The sequence below is a fragment of the Lethenteron reissneri genome, chromosome 35 (genome assembly GCF_015708825.2).
Source record: "Lethenteron reissneri isolate LAM-NWPU_2019-01 chromosome 35, ASM1570882v1, whole genome shotgun sequence".
NCBI classification, from domain to species: Eukaryota; Metazoa; Chordata; class Hyperoartia; order Petromyzontiformes; family Petromyzontidae; genus Lethenteron; species Lethenteron reissneri.
The window spans coordinates 4,970,985-4,995,167 of NC_083813.1; the positions used below are offsets into that span (position 1 = coordinate 4,970,985).

Sequence of the window (24,183 nt, forward strand, 5' to 3'; positions counted from 1 at the left end):
GAGATTAATTGGAATCAGCACCCTGAAATGAGTCTAAAACAGCTGGAAAAGTCCAGGCCAGAATTTTTGTTGTTGACCAGTGTTATTATTTACTGGGGTCCCAAATGCCTATTGATACATATGCTCTATATACAGAATATCATAGGGAGGGCTGCCCTGCTAATGTCTGTCTATTGCATACCCACCTCCTGTAATTTGACACGTAAAACATAATATTATATTTGAACACATACCATTAGGCACACACACAGGCCTTCTGGGAGTATGCATCATTTCAGCAGCATTGGTTCAACGTAAGGAAACTCTGGGTCGGTTTTGACATTCATTGTCTCGTTAGCGGTGAAGTTTTTCTTGAACCAATGCCAATGAACTGCCAGATGTTTAATGCAAGTGCCCTGCCTGTTAGGTATGGGTTCTGGTTCGGCACAAAGTGGTTATGAAGAAAGGCTCCATAACGATGCCAGCATTGAAATGTTTACCAAAAAAAAATGTGTGAATGTCGGAATCTTTATTTATCCTGGAGAAATCCGACAAGATCCGAAGCTCCATTTTTCACAGATATCCAGCATATGTATGTAGACACAAGTATGCCTTCTTCAAATAGCCTAAAAGCAGCCTTGTAGAGATAAATCTGTTTTTTTAAGTAAATAGTTTTCTCCCAAACGCCAAAATATCTGGCAATTCATTGTCAAGATGGATCAAGCAGAATTATTGAGATCAGTGAGCCCAAACCACAATGTTGCGGACGATTACTGCCTAGTATGTGCACATGTACTGCTCAAAATAAACCACACAACCTAAAAAACATCACTCGCAAGCTTTATAACATGTTTAATGTCAGATCATGCAAATCTATGTAACGACTGTCCCCGCTCAATAAGCTGTTATTATAATGTGAGGTTACTGGTTTAAGCCTACATGTGCTGTGAGTTTGTGTACATTTACACGCGGCTTCTATGCATTGTATACAAACGTTTCTTTCAGCTTGGGCACTGCACAAGTGCCACATTCATCCTTGTCACAGCAGAGCCTCACTTATTGCGTTGGCTTGCTGGCTTATTAATATTCTTCACTGAATGTGATGGAGAGTCTGAATGAAACATTAGTAGCACCGCAGGCTTTTTATATATATTTACATGCGTAGAGAACTTGTGAATATGCTTCAAATAACATTTTAAAAACCTCAGGGTTCTTTATATGAATGTTCTCAAATGCATCGATAGTAAGTCTCTAGCCCTCATTCGTATTCAGACTCAACGAGGTCGTATTGACCGGCTGTTACCTCTGATAATTAAGGTTTTGTAGGATCTCCAGACTTAATCGCGAAGCAAACAGCTAAGTTAGTGCAGCACCACTGCCGATTGTAAATGTTGATGAGTTCTGAGACTTCTGCCGGGGTTTGGCCGTCTCCTCAGCACATTGATGCTCAATATTCAATGCTGTGTTTGCTCTGGGGAAGCTTTCTCGTTGTCTGAAGATCGGAAAGCGCCCCCATTGCAATGAACGAGATTTAACCAATCCATTGCTGGCTTCCCCAATCCATATGCCACTAACAGCCTCGTCCTCATGCCGTGGTTGTCGCTCATTCAGCCATCGTTGCTACATCTGCGGTGGAGCACCCATTTCCCACCTCACACTAAAAGTACTGTACGGGATACATTTGAACGTAAAGCAGTCCTCGTTGATTGATGGCCCAGCACTCAGTAAATCATTCCAGCGACTCATTTGCTGAGTGGTCAGTCACCGCCTTATCCCCTTGTTTTTTTCGTTATTACCATGGTTAGTGTTCCCGTGAACAATTCGAGTGCGACGTTTCGCCAGTAATTACAACTCGCATCATCAGGCAACATGCAGATTTGTGGAGGAATCCTCCTGTTTCTCTGTGCCGGGTGGTGGGGGGTTTAACGACACATTAATATGATAATAGTTTTTTTTACCTTTCTATCTGGCAACAAAACTGACACCTTTTTTTACAAGGAGTCATGTTTGCATAGACCACAATACCTGCAGTCATAATGCAAAAAACATACCTCTGATAATGTATGCACTGTCCTTGAAGTTGATTGTTCCACACCCGAGACAGCTTTCCTTAGAGCCTAGTCTCACATGGGTTGGACCAGATGACGCCATGTGAGACTAAGCTCTAAGGAAAGCTGTCTCGGGTGTGGACCAATCAACTTCAAGGACAGTGCACATTATCAGAGTTATGTTTTTTGTTTGCATTATGACTGCAGGTATTGTGGTCTATGCAAACATGACTCCTTGTAAAAAAGGTGTCAGTTTTGTTGCCAGATAGAAGGGTAAAAAAACAATTATCATATTTTTTTACTGGAAAATGAGGTTCCAATGGTGTAGACACATTAATATTTACGCGATCTAACCCAAAAACCTCCATTAATAATGTTGGTCGCGGAAGCCTTCTTGTTAAGCTCACTCACTAACCCGCTCGTCCGCTAACCTGCCAACTCACTCACCCACACACTCACCCACTCATTCATCGACTCACTCACTCGCCCACCCACCCACCCACCACACTGCATGTCACAACACTTCTCTTTCTGATTCTTCCCTCACACCGCTCAACGTTGCAATTCCCATGGTCTCTTTTCCCAAGCTCTTACAATGTTAAATCTTGACTTAAAGCTTTCGTGACTGCAGGAATTCATATTGTTTGGGTCATCAGGAGGATGACAACCTCTTGTGTTGCGATCGAAACGTCGTAGTTTTATCTGTTATTTTCTTTGAACCTATCTACGTGACTTTACCGAAAGACCCGAAGAATATCTTACAATGTTGCTCAATTCAAGAAGCGTATTAACTATTAGACCTTTAACGGTTGAGTACTGTTTGTGGCTGGCTGCTGGACGTTTGGGGCGTTCGGGGCTGTGCTCAGCAACCGTAGTGAAATAAAAAAAATAACTAAATGTCCCTCACCTCAGATTGCACAAGTGTCTGTGGTGACAAACAATCTCCATTCTGATGCATGCAGAGCAGATCTTTTGATAGCGAGAGAGATGTGTGAGTGATGATGATGCCGGCGTGTCCCGGGGGCACCTTTATATCACTGTTGGATGTTAAATTGAGATATTAATCTATAATATAAACAGCTAATCTGTCTGTGTGCATGCATGTTTTTTGGTCTGGAAAACTCCCGAGACCTCGGCAGAAATGTCAGCGTTTGAAAGCTTATGATGAAAGAGGCAATGCGAACTTGCTCAAATTTTACGACAAAAAAAGTTCCCATTGACCAGATCATTCCGGTTATGGCTGGGCTGTGGCGGTCATGCACGTGGTGTGTCATCCGGCACTGTGGGTGCGAGTGTTTGCGGATCGCACATATGCCGTGAAACTCCTTTTCCGTCGGCGTCGAAGAGATGCCATGCCCTGGCTTGTCAGGAGACGGTAACACAGCAAGTGGACTCATCGCCATCTATTTCCATCTGTATGGGGATAGAGTGTTGCCCCCAGTGGCGGCTCCTGCAAAATCTCTCAGGGGGGGCAAATGTCTGGATGATTGATAAGGATAAGGTCCACCCATGCAACAGCTTAAGCATGTAAAGGCAACTTCACTTCTTTAATATTAATGAAAAATAAAGTGACTCTTACAATACATCTTGTTTGTTTCTATACTCACTATTAAAACAAACCACTCCAGTTTATTTTATGAAAGATTCCACTCGGTGGCCACAAATTATATTGTTGGATGAAACGTGCTTACGTATGATGATGTAAGCACGTATGATGACGTAAGCACGTTAGGACGAGCCCACCCGGAAGCCATAGAGAATGCATTGGAGCGCCCCCCGGTCGAAAAAAAACATATTTGAATGTAAGTCTATGGGGCCACTCGGGGCGATTCTCAGCCGGAGTGAAATCGCCCAAAAAGAGGCGGTACTCCACAGAACGTGACATGACGCTGATTGGACTATATCCAGAGGCTGCAGTGACGGCTAGCGTGACTCTGTGGTTCAATGACATTGGTGGTGCGTCGCCCAATCGCCCTAATGAAGAAACCGCCCCTGGTTGCCCCCTTGCATGCGTGGGGTTTCTCCGGGTGCTCCGGTTTCCTCTCACGTGTATAATGAACACTCATGAGTAATTGCCTGAAAACATCTTCAACTAAAAACACAACGCAGGACCCTCCTTAACAAGAGTCATATGGCACAGTGGGGCCTTTCGTGGACAAATAAAACCAATTATTATTGACCCTGAGGATGACTAACTGCTCTATTTGTGTGTGATCCAAGACCAGTTCAAAGTTACACAACAGATTTGTCATATATCCTTGGGGAGGGGGGTTTGTGCATGTGGCCGGGTGATGTTACGCTTGTGCATCTTTAGTCATACATTTCCGATAAATCCAAAATGAGCTTCCCACCTGCTTCGATAATAAGTTGGGTGTGTTTGTGTCTACGTGTATGTACAGACCTTTTTGCCAATCTACTGCTGGATAAGGGCCTCCTGTTGCTGTGCGGGTTGTGGAGGTTATTTGACCACATGCGACTTCTTCTACATTTGAATAGGCGAAGGCAGGCAGCATAGACATCGGAGCTCAGTTCAGCACAACAATAGCTTCCGAGATCTCAAGAAATCGTATGCATTCCGGCTCATTTCTCATCGGAAAGTTGGGGCGTGCGTGCTACATTTGTACTCTGGTACAGTCAATATTGGTGTGTGTGTTTTTTAAATGTATTCCTTTAATATTACTTTGCAACAAATAATTATTACAGGGAATAATTTTCACGATGTTTTTTTGTTCTTCTAACAATGTTTCAATGTTGGTGCTGGAATCGGTATTGCCTTGACAACGCCTCTCACTGCCAATTGGAAGCCCGTGTCACAGTTGTGCTGACACTGCTGTGCACATTTACACAACTTGTATGCATTGTATACACACGTTGCTTTGAGCTGGAGTGCTCAATAAGTGCCACATTTCCATTCTTTTCACAAGCAGTGCCTCGCTTATAGTGGTGGCTTGCTCGCTTGTTTATTTATTTATTTTCTTCACTGAATGTGACGTAGAGTCAGAATGTATCATGAGCTGCAATGCACGGTTTAAATTTTTTATGTTTACATCTGGCGAGAGAACGTGTGAATATAACATAAATCAAATAAAAAAAAACCCGTCACACGTTTCTTCTTTTAATTGTTCTCAAATGCATTGGTGTGAAGTCCACAGCCTCATTCTAATTCAGACTCAATGAAGTTCTATTGACTTGATTCTTTGTCTCTGATAATTGATAAGGGGTCACAAGGTCGTTCACGTCCGGGGCCAGTCTGTACTGGTCCCACAGGTGTGGCTCGTCACGCGGCGTGGCTGCTGCTCAGCTATAAACACAAAGTCAGCCCTTTGTTCATCCACCGCAGGATGCATCCGTCACTATAGCGTGCCAGTTATGAGGGGGTTGTTTGACCGCACGTCGCCGTGAGGGTCGGTGAGGTATCGGAAGTGCAGTGTGGTTGATGTGGGCCATGGAGCATGGAGCTCAGTGGGACCACGTGTCCATTTTTTTTTTACCCAATCTGGTACAGTCAATATTGGTGTGTGTGTTTTTTTAAATGTATTCCTTTAATATTACTTTGCAACAAATAATTATTACAGGGAATAATTTTCACGATGTTTTTTTGTTCTTCTAACAATGTTTCAGTGTTGGTGCTGGAATCGGTAGTGCCTTGGCAATATTCTTAGGTTTTTTCGGTAAAGTCACGTAGGTAAAAACATCAAAATTAATGAAAATAAAATAAAATAAAACAAAAAATCACGACGTTTCGGAGGCAACACAAGTCTCCGTCATCAGGTGGGACCGTCATAGCCGAATTGGCAATGTCTTTCACTGCCAATTGGAAGCCCATGTCACAGTTGTGCTGACACTGAGACTCTCTTGATCATGGGCCCGAGCACGGTCAGTGCAATTAGGTCTCGCACATTCGATCGCTAAGCCACTGTGCAGCATGCTCAGACAACCCCCATGACCGACATAGCATGGGAGGGCTTCATCCAGCAGTGGATTAACAAAGGCCTGTGTATTATTATTAAATTACATTGATATCAAACACGTGCAATATATATTATTTTCCTCAGTTCGTATAATCGTGTTTTTGCCCATCTCATGGCAGAATACCATGCCCACTGCTCACCAACATTATATAATTGTCTTCTTTGGTTTAATTTTCACATTTGAAATGATTAACCTCAGTGTGCATGTTGTGGTCACGCTCGCTGCACAATCGGGCTGATATTTATCAAGTAACCACTTTCAAACCCCACGGGTGCCTTCTGGGAGGTGGAAAACAACTGAAATGTCAGCCTTGAACTGTGCACTTTTTTTTAGCACAATGCCACTTTCAAGTGCGCTGCTTGTAAGACTCCCATTTGTGCAGCAGGTGAGAGACATAAAAAGCCCGACCACCACCTCCCCCCCCGCCAGTGGTGTTTTTCAACGCGTCTGCTTCCCAGCCACCTCTCTGTGGTCTGTCGCGATGCGGTTTCCGCAATTGCTGGTAGCTTGCCCTTGAAAATGGTGAAGTCATAAACTTCAAAGGTCAACGCTTCCTCCCGCGTTTAGTTGGAGCTCTGAAAACCGAGCAATGCAATAAGGTCTGTGTGCTTCAGTAAGATATTCCCTCCGCGAACATTTGACAGTTTTCCTGCAGGCTCTTGTTTGCCTGCGAACGTCTGTGACTGCTGTTGTACGGTAGTAGGAATATATCTCTTAATTATATTCTACGTGACTAATTCTCTAACAGTATTGCTGACATAAAATTATCATCGGGACGTTCCTCAATATGTATAGATTTTAACATTATTGAATTTTGACACGTTTGAATCTTTACACTCTTGCAAGCCAAATCCGCCAATTTGTGATGCAAAAATCGTGAATCCCTATGATCGGCGGCACATGGCGGCGGATTAAAAACTATTCACGCAACGCAAACCACGATCCGTAGAAGTGCAGGGAAATGCGGAGTCTTTTTTTTTTATCTCGCACAGAATCACCGTGCTGGCATGATTTGTTGAGTAGGATTTTTTTTGCATATTTTAATTTGGATATCAATTTTTTTTTTTTACAAAAATCCTTTAACGTCAACCCAAATGGCAGATTTGCACCATTTGGATCTTATGAAAACTCCTAACCTTGTAATCCGTGAATTTATCACGGATTAATTTACCCGCTAGTCACGTACCGTTCTTACCCGGTAATCCGCACATTTTTTGCGGATTAATGCAATTGTGTGGCTCTTTATTCCATAATCCACTGCACGCCGCATCAGAGTGAAAATGTTTCCACATATAGAACTAATCTTTGCGGTGTGCTGTGATTACAAGATCCATGATATGCTCCCCCCCATATCAACACGGATTATTGGATTTATGTTGTACTAATGATGGCCGGAATTGAGCACGTATGGATTTATCCAGTCATCTTTGCAAGTAAAATCCTTCAGTTAACAAAACGTGCATGGAATTGTGCAAGTGAAAAATCGACTATATGCGTCCAGTGCAAACGATCACGGCAATGACACGCGGATGTTACATTTGTGCTCACAACGAGAGCGGAGCGCCAGCGGCCAAAACGCGACAAGTTTGCGCAGTGGGGAGCACAGGCGGTGCATCCGCCAGTCACCTCAGGCAGCGACCTCATGCCACCTGGGTCTGTCCCGTGGCCCTCTCAGAGGTCGCAAACGGGTTTTGATTCCTTACCCGTACCCGGCCGCACCAGGGTCGCAAACGGCTACCCGTACCCGTACCTGGCCGGGTACAGGTAGCCGGGTATCGGGTAGGGTACGGGTATCGGGTACCCAGTTGCGACCTCTGGGCCCTCTTGCCAGGCACGGCACTTGCGCCGTGACGACGTCACCACCACCACCGCCGCCGAGCGGCGAACGGCCGCCGCTGCCGCAATCGTCGTCGTTTTGCCGTCGTTGCGTCTGCTCGCGTCGCCACACAGGTGTGGTGGCGCTCACCTGGCTGCTCAACCGCTTCCGCATGGTGCCGCTGGGCTCCATCGAGCAGGCGGTGATGTCGTACGGCGGCCTGCGCGGCGCCGTCGCCTTCGCGCTCGTGGCGCTCCTCGACGAGGGCCACGTGCCCGAGAAGCGCCTCTTTGTCAGCGCCACCATCATCGTCGTCTTCTTCACCGTCATCGTGCAGGCAAGGGGCCCAGTTTCGTTTTAACACGTAGTCGGCTTTCGCGACAGATTTCATCCATCGTGGAGGGGTTTTTTTTTGGGTTGGATCGCGTAAATATATATCAATGTGTCGTTAAACCCGCCACCAACCGACACAGCCAACTAGTAAGGGTTGTCACGTAAACAGAACGTGGCCAATTCGTTACTAGTACAGCACACCGGTGTGTTGGAGAGCAAAGCCACAACATTTAATTACAACTAGCTTCATCAGGCGACAGCCAGATTTGTGGAGACATCCTCCTGTTTCGTTCCTTGAATAGTTTTTATTACAACTCAACACGAGCCCCGTGCAAACTAAAACTAAATTATCTTACATTTTACCAGGTAAGACCCACTAAGCTATGTGGCTCTTTGGTTGGAAGCAACCTGGCCACAAATGATAGCTCAAGCAAGTCGGCTTATCATCATGTGGAAATATAGAGCAGCCACATAGTCTCAACGCACGTTGAGTATAAATGTGGAGGGGAAAAACCGTAGGACTCAGAGAAAAATCCACACGACCACAAGGGAGAGAGACAGACGTGCAAACTCGAAATCTACAAGAGGCGCCAGGTTCGGGATCAAACCGACGACCTCCTGTATACCAGGCGAGGTAGTTAACATCTCGCCGACCGCGATACAAAGAGGGCGGGGGGGGGGGCAGAAACTCCACGGACAGAAGCCAAGTGTTAGGTCTTCCAGGGTTTAAAGAAGGGGAAGAATTTGGTGTTGTGTGTTTTTTTGTAAGATGGCTTAAGCAAATAAACTCTGGACCGGTTTTGGCTCTTACAAGTCTCACCGGCAGAGTGTGGACGGATTCAGTGCACGTATCGCAATCATGTGCTGCTGCCGAACATCGCGCAATGCACAAACGCAATGACTTACCAAAAATAGAATGTGCCCTGTCACTACCGGTAAAGTTGTACTTAGTTTTTATCACAGAAACATTTCTAAGTAGTCATGGAACAATGTTTCAAATGACATGTATTGTGTTATTCTTTTGACATACGAATTGATATCAACACACTTCAATGAACTAATATTTTACGTACCACATTTTTCAAGACTTATCATCTCATAAAATGCTTTTGCAAGGATTTGTTTTATTGTTGCGTCAAGAGTACATCCTTGTCATTCAACTATTACCCACAAATATCCACGATGGTACCTAATGATAATTTTTCTTTGGGCATTTCGGAGGAGATGGAAAGATATCAGTGGAAAGTGGGAGGCTTCAGTGGCGGTGCAATGGAGCCTCGAGTCACCCCTGCACTTTTATCTTTACCTTCATTCTCATGAAACACCGCACTTGACTCCTCCACCTTCTCCAACAGTTGCGCTGGCTGCTGCTGTTTGCCTTTTAAATACCACAGACGCTATTCAACGCAAGCGGTCGGCATTTAACGGTTCACTTGCCAGGGACGGTTTTTTTTTAACAACACTTCCAATAGCAGCGGATGAAAGCTGATGCTTCTTGAATAAAAAAATCACGAACGCATTAAAAAAAAAATTGTACGAGGCTTAATACAGGGTGCTTCAACAATTGTTTTTAAACACTTTTGAGAATTTGCAACAATACCACGTGAAATGTGCCTCTGGGCTCTGGAGACCACCTGGAGATGATTCCAGGCACGCGTTGACAATGATGGCGAACAAGTGGAGACTCTTTGACTTTTTAAATCTATTAACATACTTTTGTTATCATGTTACAGTGTATTATCCGTTCTTTTTCTATTAAAAACGCAAGTCCCATGTACCCGGTAAGTGTTAACATGTTTTTTAAGCACCCTGTATGATATAGTTAAACTGGTGAGACCCAATACAGAGATCTGGTAAATGTGTGTTATTTTTTTTTATTCCCCCAGTGTACTGCACACACTTATTGTGATGTAACACTTGAACTGCTAAGTCGTCCTGTAGTAGTATTTGAAATGTCAACTGGTGACTTGTACATGTACTGTATATACGTGCATCTGTTAACAGGTAGTGGATGGCACATTTTAAAATACAATCCATAAAAACAAACGAAGTTCCGTGGGACACTTTTTTTAAAGGGCGTAAATGTTTCATATCTGCTAATGCAATTTCTCAGTTTCTCAGTTTAAAAAAAAGAACGTTTATTGCTTAACCTTATCCTAATCTTATCACAAAAGTCCGCAACTGCACCGAACACATCTTGTTCACTTGCACATTGCAGTTGTTTGCATTGGTTATGCGTTTATTATCGACAATGTTTGCATTCTGACCACAAGTATTCTGGTTAATGCAGACATGATTCCTTGTAATAAAGGTTTCAGTTTTGTTGCCAGAAAAAAGGTTGAAAATCCTATTCTTATAATGTAGTGGGAGTTGTGGTGCAGTGGTTAGCGCACTACACCATCAAACCGGCAATCTGTTTTCGTTTTCCTCACCTTGCTATCTTGCATTGACCGGCGTAGTGAAGTATGGTCAAACGAACCGCATGACCATATTTCACCTTGCTGGTCAGTACAGCGTGATGACCAGCACGGTTAAGTATGGTCAGCGTGTCGAGACCTACATCCAGCGATCGGTTAACAACGGGCTCAAGGTTACGACTAATCGTCGAAAAGTCAGCGGCGGGTCTTTATGTGGTGCGGCCCGTGTCTGCAGGGTCTGACCATCAAGCCGCTCGTCAAGTGGCTGAAGGTGAAGAGGAGCGAGGAGCGAGAGCCGACGCTGACCGAGGAGCTGCACGAGAGAGTACCTTGCCCAAACACAAAGACAAAAGATACCCCCGTGTAGCCTTAACGGACTTGTGGGGCAAGTGCAGTTAGCGAGTAGCACCTATGAAGGCCGGCACAGCATAACAGAGGGCTGAGTGGCCAGCGCCTGGCCCGGCCGCCTTTGTGTCGCAAGTGGCGATGTTTACACATCGAAGTAGGTACTCATTAAAGGCTGAGTCGACCTAGGAGAGGCCCTGGACCAATTTAGATAATTGTCACTGCTGTTGACCGTGAGCGGGAATCGAACTCGGATTTTCGGTTTCCTCGCTCAGCGCGCTAACCGCTGCACTGCCGCTCCCCACAACTCGCACACACACACACGTACACATAGACTCATGCACAAAGAGCTCCTATTGAGCTGTGCAGACTTCTGGGGCAAGTGCTTGTAATGATTGCCAAAAAAGAGACGTGGTATTTTCAGCTCTTATATAACAAATGTCAATATGGACTATAACGTGGTGTAATGGTTCGCACACCGGACCTGCAACACAAAGGTCGGTGATTCGTTTCGAACTCTCGGCACGAGAGATGGAATCTTCGTGGTAACTCTGTCGACCTGCCAGACCGCGTGTGGTGAGGTAAATTGTGGGTACTCCCCGCTTCTCCGTGATATCTGGTCAGGATGGAAGAGTAGGCCGAATATCTTCCAGAGGTGCTCTCCAATGATCTCTCTAACATAGACCCTTCACCAGCAGTATGAGTTTAAATAACAGCAGAGCTGCACGCTGACCTTTAGCTTACAGGAAATATACAAAGACAAAGCTTGTATTTGGATTTAAGCAATGTCTTGCCATATACATCAGTTATCATTAGTACCTGGGCCATTCCTGGACTTCCCACAAGTTTTTTTCGTGTGTTTAGTTTGTTGTCCTTCCCCCGCACCTCCGATCGGCATGGTGGGCTGCGTACGTATGGTGAGAAAGAAGTTCAACGTACGTACGTCCATGCAAAGTCAACTCGGCCTCAAAAAAGGGATTGCTATTGGCCTCCACTCAATTATATTTTGTTCATTTGTTTATCCAGGTGAGAATTCAATAGGCCAGGATAGTCACATATGCAAGAGCGACCTCTGGGAGGAATGCATCTGCCAGTAGGCAGCTATTATTGCGACTGTGTTTTGTGATCCAAATTGCATAATTTGTGGTGTCATTTTCGAATAGGGCAAGTTTGAGCCTTGATTCGCCTAAAAATGTAAACCTGTAATTGAAGTGCCCACCCTTCCTTTGCGAGTCATCGATTTGTTCAAAGAAAATCTATTTTTAACTTTTTTCTTGTCCCATCCTAGTGAATGTAGCCGACTTCAGTGGCAGCAGCGGGTGCCGTGAACCGATTGCAGCCGAAACGAATTGAAAGTAGAGGAATTGATTCTTGCAAGCACAGTTTTATGTGGCTGATGTGAACATAGTAATCGATATCAGTCAATGAACTCATGAAAATATATAAGCAGAACTCTGCTCTGTCTTCACGTATAAATAAAAATGAATGTGTTAATATTGCACCAGATTTTACTTTCCAGACCAACATTTTGCAGCAGCGTAATTTTTCCAGCAAGCAAACTCTGAATAGGTTCAGAGTCTCATCGGCAGAGCCAGGCTTGTTAGACAAACGCTGCTGGGTAACCAGATATTATTGGCAAGAGCATTCCAAATAAATGATGGGGTCCTGTTCAACATCAAACAGAAATATTGATGACTTTTTACATTTCCCCATGACGTCCTTTGTCTTTTTTTCTGGGCAAATGCAGCGAAGCAATTGGGAGTTTATCTTCTTGGTTCTTTCGGTAAAGTCACTTATAAGGAAAATAATAAAATGATAAAAATAAAACATAATAAAATAATTCTCACGACGTTTTGGCCACAACGCAAGCAGCCGTCTTCAGGTGGAGAACAGGTCTGTCGAGAAGGCAGAGATTTTATTATGCTTTATTTTTATTATTTAATTATTTTCCTTCTACGTGACTTTACCGAAAGAACCAAGAAGATGAATTCCTGCAGTCACGAAAGCTTTAAATCGAAAAAAATTGGGAGTTTGTTGTTTTTTTACGTTTCCACTCTGGTCTCTTTTGATGTAGGCATTTGACCACATTCTCGCGGCCGTTGAGGATGTGGCTGGAGAGTACGGGCATCACTACTGGAGGGACAAGTGAGTAAAAGCAACGCCTCCCTTCTCACGCGGGGCTCCGATGCATTTGATAGAACCGCGAAATCCCAATTCACGTGTCCTTTCCACTTCAAGATGTTGTTTTACTTCGGGTGAGGAAACACGGTTGTGGAATTTGTTCCTATCAACCACAGAGTTGTTGTTTAGAGTGTGTCTGCTATAAATGACCACGTGGTAAGCCACGTTGTTGAGCTGGCAGGTGTGGATGGGTTGCTTCTAGTTCAGTGGGCATTGCCCGGTAAAATAAATAAAATACTTTATAGCATCATTTATTTGTTATATATGTGCTTGAATCACATCAAGCTTGAATAATCATAGTGATTTTATTTTTTATTTTACTTAGTGCTAATCAATTGTTGCTGTGTATTTACAAACTCTGGTTTTCTATTGAACTCCGTCACATTCTGGGTCAGAGCACTGTATCTCTGTGGAATTACTGAACGCGCGCATTTTGACCTTTTGTTTTTGTACAAAAGTCTTGAGTAAAGTTTCATGCACCTGCTCAGCACTCACACCCGCACAACAAAGCTCCGTGCTGGCATTTACCAGATCCACATATATCTCTTAATTAGCTTATGATAGATAGGTCAGCAGTTTCAATGGTTGGACAATTATCAAATCATGGCATTGTGCAATCTTCTGCAGAGTGGGCTTGTGCACCCACACAACTCAGTCAGTTCTGTGTGTACAAACTGGAACATTGGTCAGAGAAAAAACGCTGAGATTATTTCTTTGCACTGGTTGTTGAGATGGCAAGGGGTGTTATTTGTGTGCCTTGTGGGTGTTTACGTAAATCTATTTACTGCATTGTCTCACGTTGTTTTAGTTATTATTATTTTCCACCACGATAGTTTCATGGAATAATGATGCAAATCAATGCACATAAATACACAACAATCTGTGTGTTTTGACCTCCTACATAATGGAGCTATGATCTTAGTTCTATTTGCACGTGGGAACTATTGAACTATATTCTTGGTTTTTTTCGGTAAAGTCACGTAGAAGGGAAATAATAGAATAATAAAAATAAAACAATACAATTATTTGTATGTGAGAATTTTATTGTTTCATGACATTTTTATTATTATTTTATTATTTCTCTTCTACGTGACTTTACCGAAAGAACCAATAATATGAATCCCTCCAGTCACGAAAGCTTTAAATCACTATTGAACTGATAATAAAAGTACTTTACTGGAATGGAGCACATGCAGATATGAATTCGAACAAATGTTCACGACGTAAAGGTGTTTGATTACATTAATAAACAATATAATGTTCTCACATAACACCATTTGGTATTCCTATGATGGGAATTAATCAGTACACACCACACCAGAAGCAATTAATCTGTTTCCAAATTGCTTTTCTACGTAAATAAGTGGCATTCATATGAAAGACAAGTTTTTTTGGAAAGTTGATATAATAGATAGAAAATGCACATGTCTTTGGAGCTAAAAGAAAAGTATCTTACTTGTGAACAGTGGTAAAAAATGCATACTGTGGTATTGTTTATGTTTCATAAAGTTAATGCATTTAGGATGCAGTGAATACATTTTTCAGTCAGAATACTGCAAGCTGCACATGACAGATTCCATCCAATTACAGACAGTTCGGTGGCTGTTCTGAAAAAAGAATATAGAATAATAACATTGCACGATGCTAATAGTGTCCGTCAAAGAGAAGCAGTGTTCCGTTTAGCACAATAGGAGGCTACTCGGCTCAGAATAAAACTAGAGCACATTTAGAATCAGGTGAGTTGATTTCTTTGTGCTGCTTCTTTCTGAAAACCCAGTGAATCTTCTTTCGTACGACTGATGTAGACGCAGAGCAACAACTATCATTTCACACCCAGGTGGTCAAGCGGGACAACTGCGTAAGGAGCAGCGGAGTGGTGTATCATCATCATCATCATCGCTTTGATGTCTCCTTCGTATTTGTGGATTGGGCGTTGCATCGTTATACCTTGTGCGGTCTGTTCTGGATGACCACAGACGCACACTGGAGAGTTTTTGTAACTTTCCATTTGTGCATCAGGTATCCGCATCTGCCATGGTTTGTGCAGTGGATGCAGCTTAGGGTGGACCCAGTGAATGATAGCTGATGAACAAACTGGTGATGAAAAAGGACTTTGAGACATTGGGAGCGCACACAAGGGATTAGCAGAAAAGGGGAGATGGATTACAGTAGCACGTGACTGTGGAGTGACTGCACTACCAGCGGTACACCCGGACGTTCATACTAATAATGAAAGTATTATTTTTTACTTATTTATCCAGGAAAGCCACACTGCGTCATGGGACTGTTTTCAAGAGGGTTCTTCTACATTGTGTGTTTTTTTATTTAAAATATCTTTGGTCAATGAATGAGTCTTTATTATACAAGTGGAAGGAAACCGGAGCAACTGGAGAAAACCCATGCGTGCGAGGGTGCAACACTCTATCTCCGTACAGAAAGAAACAGATGGCGATTAGTGCACTTGCTGTACCGCCTTCTCCTGGCGAGCCAGGGTATGGCACCTCGACGCCCACAGGAAGGCAGTTTCACAGCATTTGTGCGATCTACCAACCTGCTCCTTCACCGTCACTGGGTCAGAATCCTGGAACTCCTTGCCACAAACGGCTTTGTTGCACTGCAGGAGTTCATGGAGAAGGTCCAGTATCACGTTCTCAGCACAACTAGCGATGGGCAACAGATGTTGTATTATCAGCGACGCGCACATGCCGAAGAATACGAATAAGATAAATCCAAAAGTAAATGAATGTGCCTCCTTGCTCAAACAGCACATTTCTGGACCAGTTTTTAAAATTCCACATTACCTTGGCAAGGGCCCGTATTTTCACATGATGACCACTGTTCAATACCACAAAGTGGAGGCGGTTTTATTGACTCCAGATGGATTATCGGCTGAGTCGACCCCCGATCGAGATATGAACTTTGCTCCCAACCAATGGTAAGTCCAGCGCACAGACCATAGCAGCGACTGGCTGGATCGGTCGTGGACGAAAAATAAGTCAAAGTGACTTCCTGCTCAAATGATCATCGAGGTGGTGCTAATCTCCTCTTTAGAGGCCTGAGTCAGTGGTGGAAATTATACATCCCTATGACGGTGGGGGGGGGGGTAAACATATCCAGAGGACAAAATAGTGTGTTTAAGGTAAGATGATTACGGTGAGAAATGAACACTTAGGTAAGGAATCCATACTCTTTGGTTCTTTCGGTAAAGTCACGTAGGTAGAAAAATAATAGAACACGACGTTTCGATCGCAACACAAGCAATCGTCATCAGGTGGGACAACCACAGCAAGATAAAACTGCGGAAGTAGGCGAGAGATCTGCCGTGGCACGAGGTTATATAGGCCTCGGCAGTAAGGGGGGGAGAGAAGAGGTGGGGGGAGAGAGGGGGCGGGGCAGCAGGTGGACCCTGCAACAGCACCAGAGGTCACAAAGGGGTTTTGATTCCTTACCCGTACCCGTACCCGGCCGCACCAGGGTCGCAAACGGGTACAAGTACCCGTACCCTAGACGATACCTGGCTACCCGTACCCGGCTGGGTATCGGGTACCCAATTGCGACCTCTGGGATGAAGCCATGTTGCAGGCGCGGGTGGGTTGATTTGAGGAACTTGAATTGTGAGAAGAGACAAGACGTTGGGAAATGAGTGACAAACGGTTACTCACCAGTGACTCACGGCCTACCCGTACCCGGCCGCATCAGGGTCGCAAACGGGTACCCGTACCCGTACCCGGCCGAGTACGGGTAGCCGGGTATCGGGTAGGGTACGGGTATTGGGTAGGGTACGGGTTTCGGTAGGGTACGGGTATCGGGTAGGGTACGGGTATCGGGTAGGGTACGGGTATCGGGTACCCGGTTGCGACCTCTGAGCAGCACCCGGGTCACTGGAGTAAAGTGGCCCACCCTGGGAGCACGAGAGAGATCGGCTGTAATGTTGTCATCTAGCGTGACAGTATTATAATTAGACAGCATGGTTGAAATCTTGACAACATTTTCCTTATGTACCATACTCAAGTTTGTTGTTATTTCAGAAGCTTGAGTGATCTTCAACGGCACTCAGCTGAAGCATTTTTCGTAATCGCACCCAGATATTAGTAATCGCCTGGGACTCTTAAATCTCAAGGAGATGTGCATCGACAATACCATGGCAGACGTGTGGAGGGCTAGAGGAGTTACACTTCTCAAACAAAGTCTTCATCCTGCCCAGTATGTGTTCAAATATAAGCGCTAATGTTGGCCACAGCCAGGTGGTGTATGTATGAATGTTGAACTTATTTTGCGCCATACGTAGCCAACCATGCTAATCGGAGGTCTCTAACCACCACACCACCTTTGCTGTCTACACATCCTTCTTCAATAATGGATAATGGTTATTTCAATGCGTATCATTTGTCTTCTGCTTAAATACATGACTGTATTGTCTGATGAAAAATCTTTGCTTACGTTGCGGAGGCTGTAATAATGGATGGCGACTTAATGGAGACAGTGTAATATTTTGTATACAATCTTGCTCAGCGCTCCGGGATGGCAATTTCGAAGTCGCCGTAATGAAACCTATTCATCCTGCAACCCACGTTCACTGCCATGCCTCCTCTGTGGAATCATCGTCGCGTTGGGAAAGGAACAATTCTGAAGAGTGCCCGTACACTGCAGGCGCTTGGGTGTTGTGACAAGTATGGAATCATCGTCATACACTGGCATATTTCTGCCACTGCTAATTCTGGTCGTGATGGTGGTGCTTGCACGGTTTTTTCATTGCCATTGCCGCCGCTGCTGCTGCCGCCGTAGGTTCGAGCAGTTTGACAAGCGGCACCTGAGCCGCCTGCTGATGCGGCAGTCCGCCCGGCGGAACAAGAGCGAGATCTGGGACGTTTATCACCGACTCAACATCCAGGATGCCATCAGCTTCGTGGATCAGGTGCACTATTCCCACGTGCTTCCGCAGGCTCACTTGTCATCCGTCCTGGCTTTTTTTCACCGGATCGTCTACTTTTTGAGGTCACATTCCCTGGGTGGGGGCAAGTCTTAGTCTTGTTTATGGAGATTCAAAGTCAACGGTTGATAACAGTTTTGTGGTGAGGTGAGGCGGCTGATGTTCAGTGGCTTCCGGGATAGCGAGGTGATTCGCTGCCATTTCTCCGTGAAATACTTGCATTGGGCACTCATTTATTCCTGCCAATGACTCGGCATCCGTTCCGTTTCTTTGACAGTCTTTTCGTAGGATGGGGCCAGTCTATCTCTAGGGTGATCACAGTTGACTTCTCACAAAGTCAACTGTGATCAGTCGAAGAAGATGAGGCAGAGTCAACTCCCCACCCAGGATGTGGCACTGACAACTTTCAACAGGCGAGTTGATTACTGTAGCGCCACCCGGCCAGGTGATTCCTCATGCCACTAGGGTTGCCACCTATCTTTGTCTTCCCAGGATTGCGTAATTATAACGCCCCACTCAAGACAATGCATACACACGTAGTTCCCCCCTCTGCTGGTGTTGTGAGACATTCTTCTTTTTGTGACATATGCTGGTTTCTCTTTTAACCTCGGAGGTGGTCGATGACTCGATTGAGGCACTTGCCTGTAGGATAAAGAAGGTTCCGCCTAGACACAGTACAGAAAGTAGGTTTCTGACACATTGTTTGTTAGGCCTGTCATGGTTAAATCACTCAGCCCACAGCCATTCATCAGGAATCCTGGTTGCATTGAGATTGAATGATTATTTTGTCAATTTCATCAAATGTTTGCCATCTCTTATCTGGCGTTTCTCATGTCTTAATATAGTTCTCGTATGGTGGTTTAACACGTGAGGCTTTCGCGACCAATATTATTCATAATCAACGTTTTGGGGTTTAGATCGCGTTATTTCTAATGTGTCGTAACCCTCCACCACCCGACACGGCCAATCAGCAAAAAAGTGTCACGTTGACAAAAGGCAAATAGTTCACTGCTTTAGCCCCACCGGTGTGTTGAAGCGTGAAGCCACAACATTTACAATTTTTGAGTACGACGTTTCGCTGGTAATTGCATCCAGCATCATCGGGCAATTCGCCAGAATGGTGAGGCTCTGCTCTGGCTCCCGGTCTTAAATAGAGCAGCAGCAGGATGACGTCATCATTAACTGGATGCAATTACCAGCGAAACGTCGTACAACTCAAATTTTTTTTATGTTGTGGTTTCACGCTTCAACACACTGGTGGGCTAAAGCAGTGAACTATTTGTCTTTTGTCAACGTGACACTTTTTTTGCTTTGGTCGTGCCGGTGGTGGAGGGTTACGACACATTTATAAAGAACGCGATCTAAACCCAAAAACGTTGATTATGAATCGTACGGTGGCGTTTGCTTCATTAGCTTAAACGTATAATTGGCCCATATATAGCATTCTAATGCTGTTACTGTCATTTTTCAAACCATATGCTGAACCTTACAACAACAAGAACATATAATCTGCGTATAATTGGCATACGTAAATAATTGAGCGGTAAGGCATGATTTGAGGCAGAACAATTAGTGTAATTTAATGAATCAACGAATGAGTACATGTCCAGTACGTGTGCACTGGAGTTTGGGTACACAGTATATATCTCATCATCATCATCATCTGTGTGGGTTTTCTCTGAGCAATACGGTTTCCTGCCTCATGCAATTTTTTTCAAAGGATTGTGTTTGTCTGAAATGCCAAGCAGAAGCCTTCTATGGATAATTATCAGGGTTAAAGCTGCAGCGAGGCTTTCTGAGGCAACCGATTTAAAGCGATCTATTTAGATAATATTCAAGCCTGTCTTGAAAACGCACATTAATGCATTGGGATCTACGGATGTAACGCGCCTTACTAACGGCTCATCTACATTTTTTGCGGTCTTAAGATTCCAGTACAAGTTGCCGCTCTCTCTGATGAATAATGTAAAAATTTAAACAAAGGTGCATAAATTATCAAGCGCTGTATACGTTACACTGTTATTGCATTTTGAAGCAGATGCTCATGCATATTTCACATTTGGGAAAATGTGAGATGTTAATTTCAGTCTCCGGTAAACACTCGCTAATTAGTATTTGGCCCACCTTATGGCTTGAAACGGGGTTAAATCCTCCCTGCAGCCAGACAATGCTGCCAGCGATTTTACGAAGTGCAATGCGCTGAAGAGGTGGATGATGAGGACCTCGTCGCGTAATTTTCTAAAGTGAAAGCATTTTATGGTAACGCAATGGTCGAAATTTGTAAATGTACGCATGGCTATCAAATTATAAAACGTGCGACAACTGCGACGTACTGCATTCGCTTGATCGCATTCTCTAATGCCTCATTTTGCGAAGCATATTTTTCTGCAACGCGTTATGACTTTGTTCAAAATAATGGAAATTTAAATTAGTAACAGCTTGATTCCGCGCCCCAATTTTCTACTGCTTGCTGCGATTCACTTCATAATGATAATTTTTTTCCCCATAAAGAAAATGCAAATGTGTGTTTGTCTCTGGAATGCCTGCAGTAACATGCATGATTTCGGTGCTTAAGTGGTCATTTCTTTGTGGAAGTAGCACAATAGTGCAGGGGGAGTGGAGGGGGGGTTCTGATGGTGGAGGGTGGTTATGGTGATCAAGGTATGCAGCAAAAGGTCTTCGTCGTGTCTCCTGTCCAACCTCTATAGTCTCTGCCCAATATTCTGCACAGACCACCGCTTCTCGTGTTGGCATTGCCAAATCTTGAGGAGTGCTGCACGGCATCTCGGGAGATGATTCATGTGGTTTGCTTCTCCTGACAAGGCGATTGGTCAGTTGTGTAGAAGCCCACCCGCCCCCCCCCCCCCCCCGATGATTTAACGAGAGAGTTGCATCTGCCGAGACCCACTCTCAGTCTGTTTGGGCTCCACCATGTGAGCCATTTGGAAATGGAGTCAGACGCGAGCTCCTCACTGGGGGTGATTCCTGGTCGGCTCCATTCAACAGCGAGTTGAGGGGGGAGGAGAGGGGGGGGGAGCTCATCAGAATGTGGTAGCCAATGAATGGAACGTATGATGAGCTCCCCCCCCCTCTCCTCCCCCCTCAACTCGCTTTTAAGGGATTACATCTTGAATCATTGCCTCACTTGATGCAGCTAATCTGGCTGTGACGGTCCCACCTGATGACGGAGACTTCTTCTTGGTCCTTTCGGTAAAGTCACGTAGAAGGGAAGTAATAAAATAATAAAAATAAAACATAATAAAACAATTCTCACGGAGACTTGTGTTCCCTCCGAAACGTCGTGATCTTTATTTTATTTTATTTTGATTAATTTTGATGTTTTACCTACGTGACTTTACCGAAAAAAAACCTAAGAATATGAATCCTTGCAGTCACGAAAGCTTCAAATCTAGAATCCATTCAACAGTTTTGTCACTCGATTTTTTTCCCCCATTATTTTTGGCAGAGGGACGTTCTCGCATATTCCGGTGATGTGGTCAGTGGTACATTGGGGCACAATAAGCTGTTTCTCGACGACAGACCACGCTGTGCTGGCTGATGGCCACGAAGCGGATGACGGATGTCCCCACTCTATGACTTGCCGGTCGTGGTCACCTGCTACCCTCCTCCTGATGTTAGGGGGCGCTATGCCAGATAGTGCTGCATACAGGCAGCAGGACAGGGGTGGCTCTCAGGCACCCTGATATGATTCTGCACGTGCCTGTTTAGGGCGGATGTCGACATGTTTACATATTCAGCCACGGAGAAACGAAGTGCTAAGGCAGTGGCGCGTAGACTGGATGGATGTGCTCCCCACATTTAATTGCGAGCTTTCGCATAATGTTGTTTCGTGTGTTGAGCTTGGCGTTGGTATTTAAAGTGTGCTTTTTGTAGCTGAGTATACGATCCAGTGTTAACCCGAGGTAGACTGGGTGACTCTGGTGTCCGAGGCTCTGGTCTCCCCAGGTGACATTCAGGTGTCGCTCTGCATTCCAGTTTCTCAGGTGCAAGGCACATATTTGGGTTTTATTCGGGTTGGGTTTGAGATGATTATTTAGGTACTATCATGACAGCGCATCCAGTGCCCTCTCCAGGATCTTCTCTGTGTTCTCGAAATTCATCTGCTGTGTGGTGATACAGAGGTCGTCAGCATAGATGAAACGCTGGCATTCAGCAGGCAGTGGCTAATCGTTGGTGCAAATATTGAATAAAAGTGGGACGAGCCACACTGCCTTGTGGTAAGCCATTCTTTTGAGAACACCATCTACGTTTCTGCCCGTTTAGTTCCACGTTGAAGCGTCTGTTCTCTAGGAGGCTACGCATGGTCTGGCGAAGGTCTCGGTCGCCACTTATGAGGTACAGCTTGTGGATCAAGATGCCGGTGTTGAACAGCGTCATATGCAGCAGACAGATCAACAAACGCGGCGCCTGTGGTCATCTTCTGTTGGTAACCATCATCGATGTACTGTGTGAGGTTTAGTAGTTGGCCTGCACAGGATCGGCCGGGTCTGACGCCCGCTTGGTCTCGTATGAGTGTGAGATTCACCAGAGGTGAATTCTTCGCAGGATAAGGCGTTCGTAGAGTTTGTAAGTGATGCTGAGGAGGGAGATCGTTCTGTAGCTTTTCGGTGATGAATGGTCTTTCCCGGGTCTGGGCAGAGCTGTGACTCTTGCCTTCCTCCATATTGATGGCATCTGTTTCTTCATCATACATGTGTTGAAGAGTTCAAGGGGCCATTGCAGCAAAAAGTCATATTGGGTTCTCGTTGGCCACTGCACTGCTGTTTCCCAGTGAGACAAAAAACATTTGAATTTGCCACAAAGACGTAGCCCAAATTTCACCAAAGGTGTTACATAGCAGCCATCTTTGTTTGCCTGTCAAAAACACCTGAGGTGAGAGATGCAGTGGAGGACAGAAATAAGTCGAGAGAGAAATGCAAGGAGATATTGGTCAAGGGAACTGTCATGCTCCAATGGCCCAAAACTCTAAAGGACTAGAAAAATATATTTATATTAATTACAAATATATATCAAAAGGTTTGTTTATTGAACAAAATTTGACGTGATTTTTTTCCATCGACTAACGATAACATGTTCTCTATGAGTCTTGTAAAATCAATGTTCTCCTGGAGCATTTGCTTAAGCAAGGAAAACACTGGATCGGGTTTCACTCATCTGGGTCTCATTAGTATGTATATATATATGGTCCTTGGGATGCCTAACATTGCAGGCAAATTACATCCATGGACACATCCAGGCAGTTCAGCACATTCACTACAAAACTAAAAAAAATAATTATTTTCTGCTTTGGTGGATCGTGTGAAGTAAAATAAAATAAAAATAACAAATGTTGATGGATATATTTCAAATAGGGCCCTTTTATACTTTGGCTATAAATACAAAGTGACGGTGTGATTGCAGTCACTGATGAGTTCTCGAAAAAGGAAAACATTTCAGATGGATGTTTGACCTTAGCCGAGCCGGAGCATGATAATAATAACATTCCTAAATGTGAGGAGAGCTGTGAGGTGTGGTCAGAAGGTGACACAAGTTAGATGGCCATGCAGCGGTGAATTAACTCTGCCTGTGCAGATCTTTGAGAGAGGTTTTTATCCTCGTATCTGTGGGTTTTCTCGCAAGTGCTCGAACTTCCTCACACATCCCAAACAATCTCTTTTATAGTAATTGGCCAACTATCCCGAATGCAGGACCTTGTTGAAAAAAAATCTCCGAGACTCGGTGAGACTTCCTTGAGAAAATAATTGGCATTTAAAAATAATTGGCATTATATATTTTATTCTACAATCGAGACAGAAGAAAGCGGGCACCGTGCCACGCCTGAACAAAGCCTCCTCTGGGCTGGTAATGGAAACTTATTGAATGAACAGGGGAATCATAGAAATTGTTCCTGACTATCAGTTATTGGTTATTGTGGTGGAGGAAAGCTTTGCTCTGCGATTGAACAACCGTGGCATATAAGACAGGGTCTTACGGATATTAGGATCTTATGTGCTTGACAGCTGTGTGTGTGTGTGTCTTTGCGGTTGCATTCGGATGTGTGGGGAGCGGTAGTGTAGCGGTGAACATGCTGTGCTACGAACCCGGCGACCCGAGTTCGATTCTCGCTCACGGCCTACACCAGTGACGAATATCTGCACCGGT

General features: G+C 44.5%; 1 protein-coding gene across 1 annotated transcript in view; it reads left to right on the forward strand.

Moving 5' to 3' along the window:
- LOC133350838 (sodium/hydrogen exchanger 3-like) overlaps positions 1 to 24,183 on the forward strand; it is a 142,196-nt gene that overhangs the window by 99,283 nt on the left and 18,730 nt on the right. Inside the window, 4 exon segments of the mRNA XM_061565611.1 lie at positions 7,950 to 8,152; positions 10,801 to 10,890; positions 12,985 to 13,055; positions 17,877 to 18,006. Of these exon segments, the coding sequence (XP_061421595.1) occupies positions 7,950 to 8,152; positions 10,801 to 10,890; positions 12,985 to 13,055; positions 17,877 to 18,006 (494 nt within the window).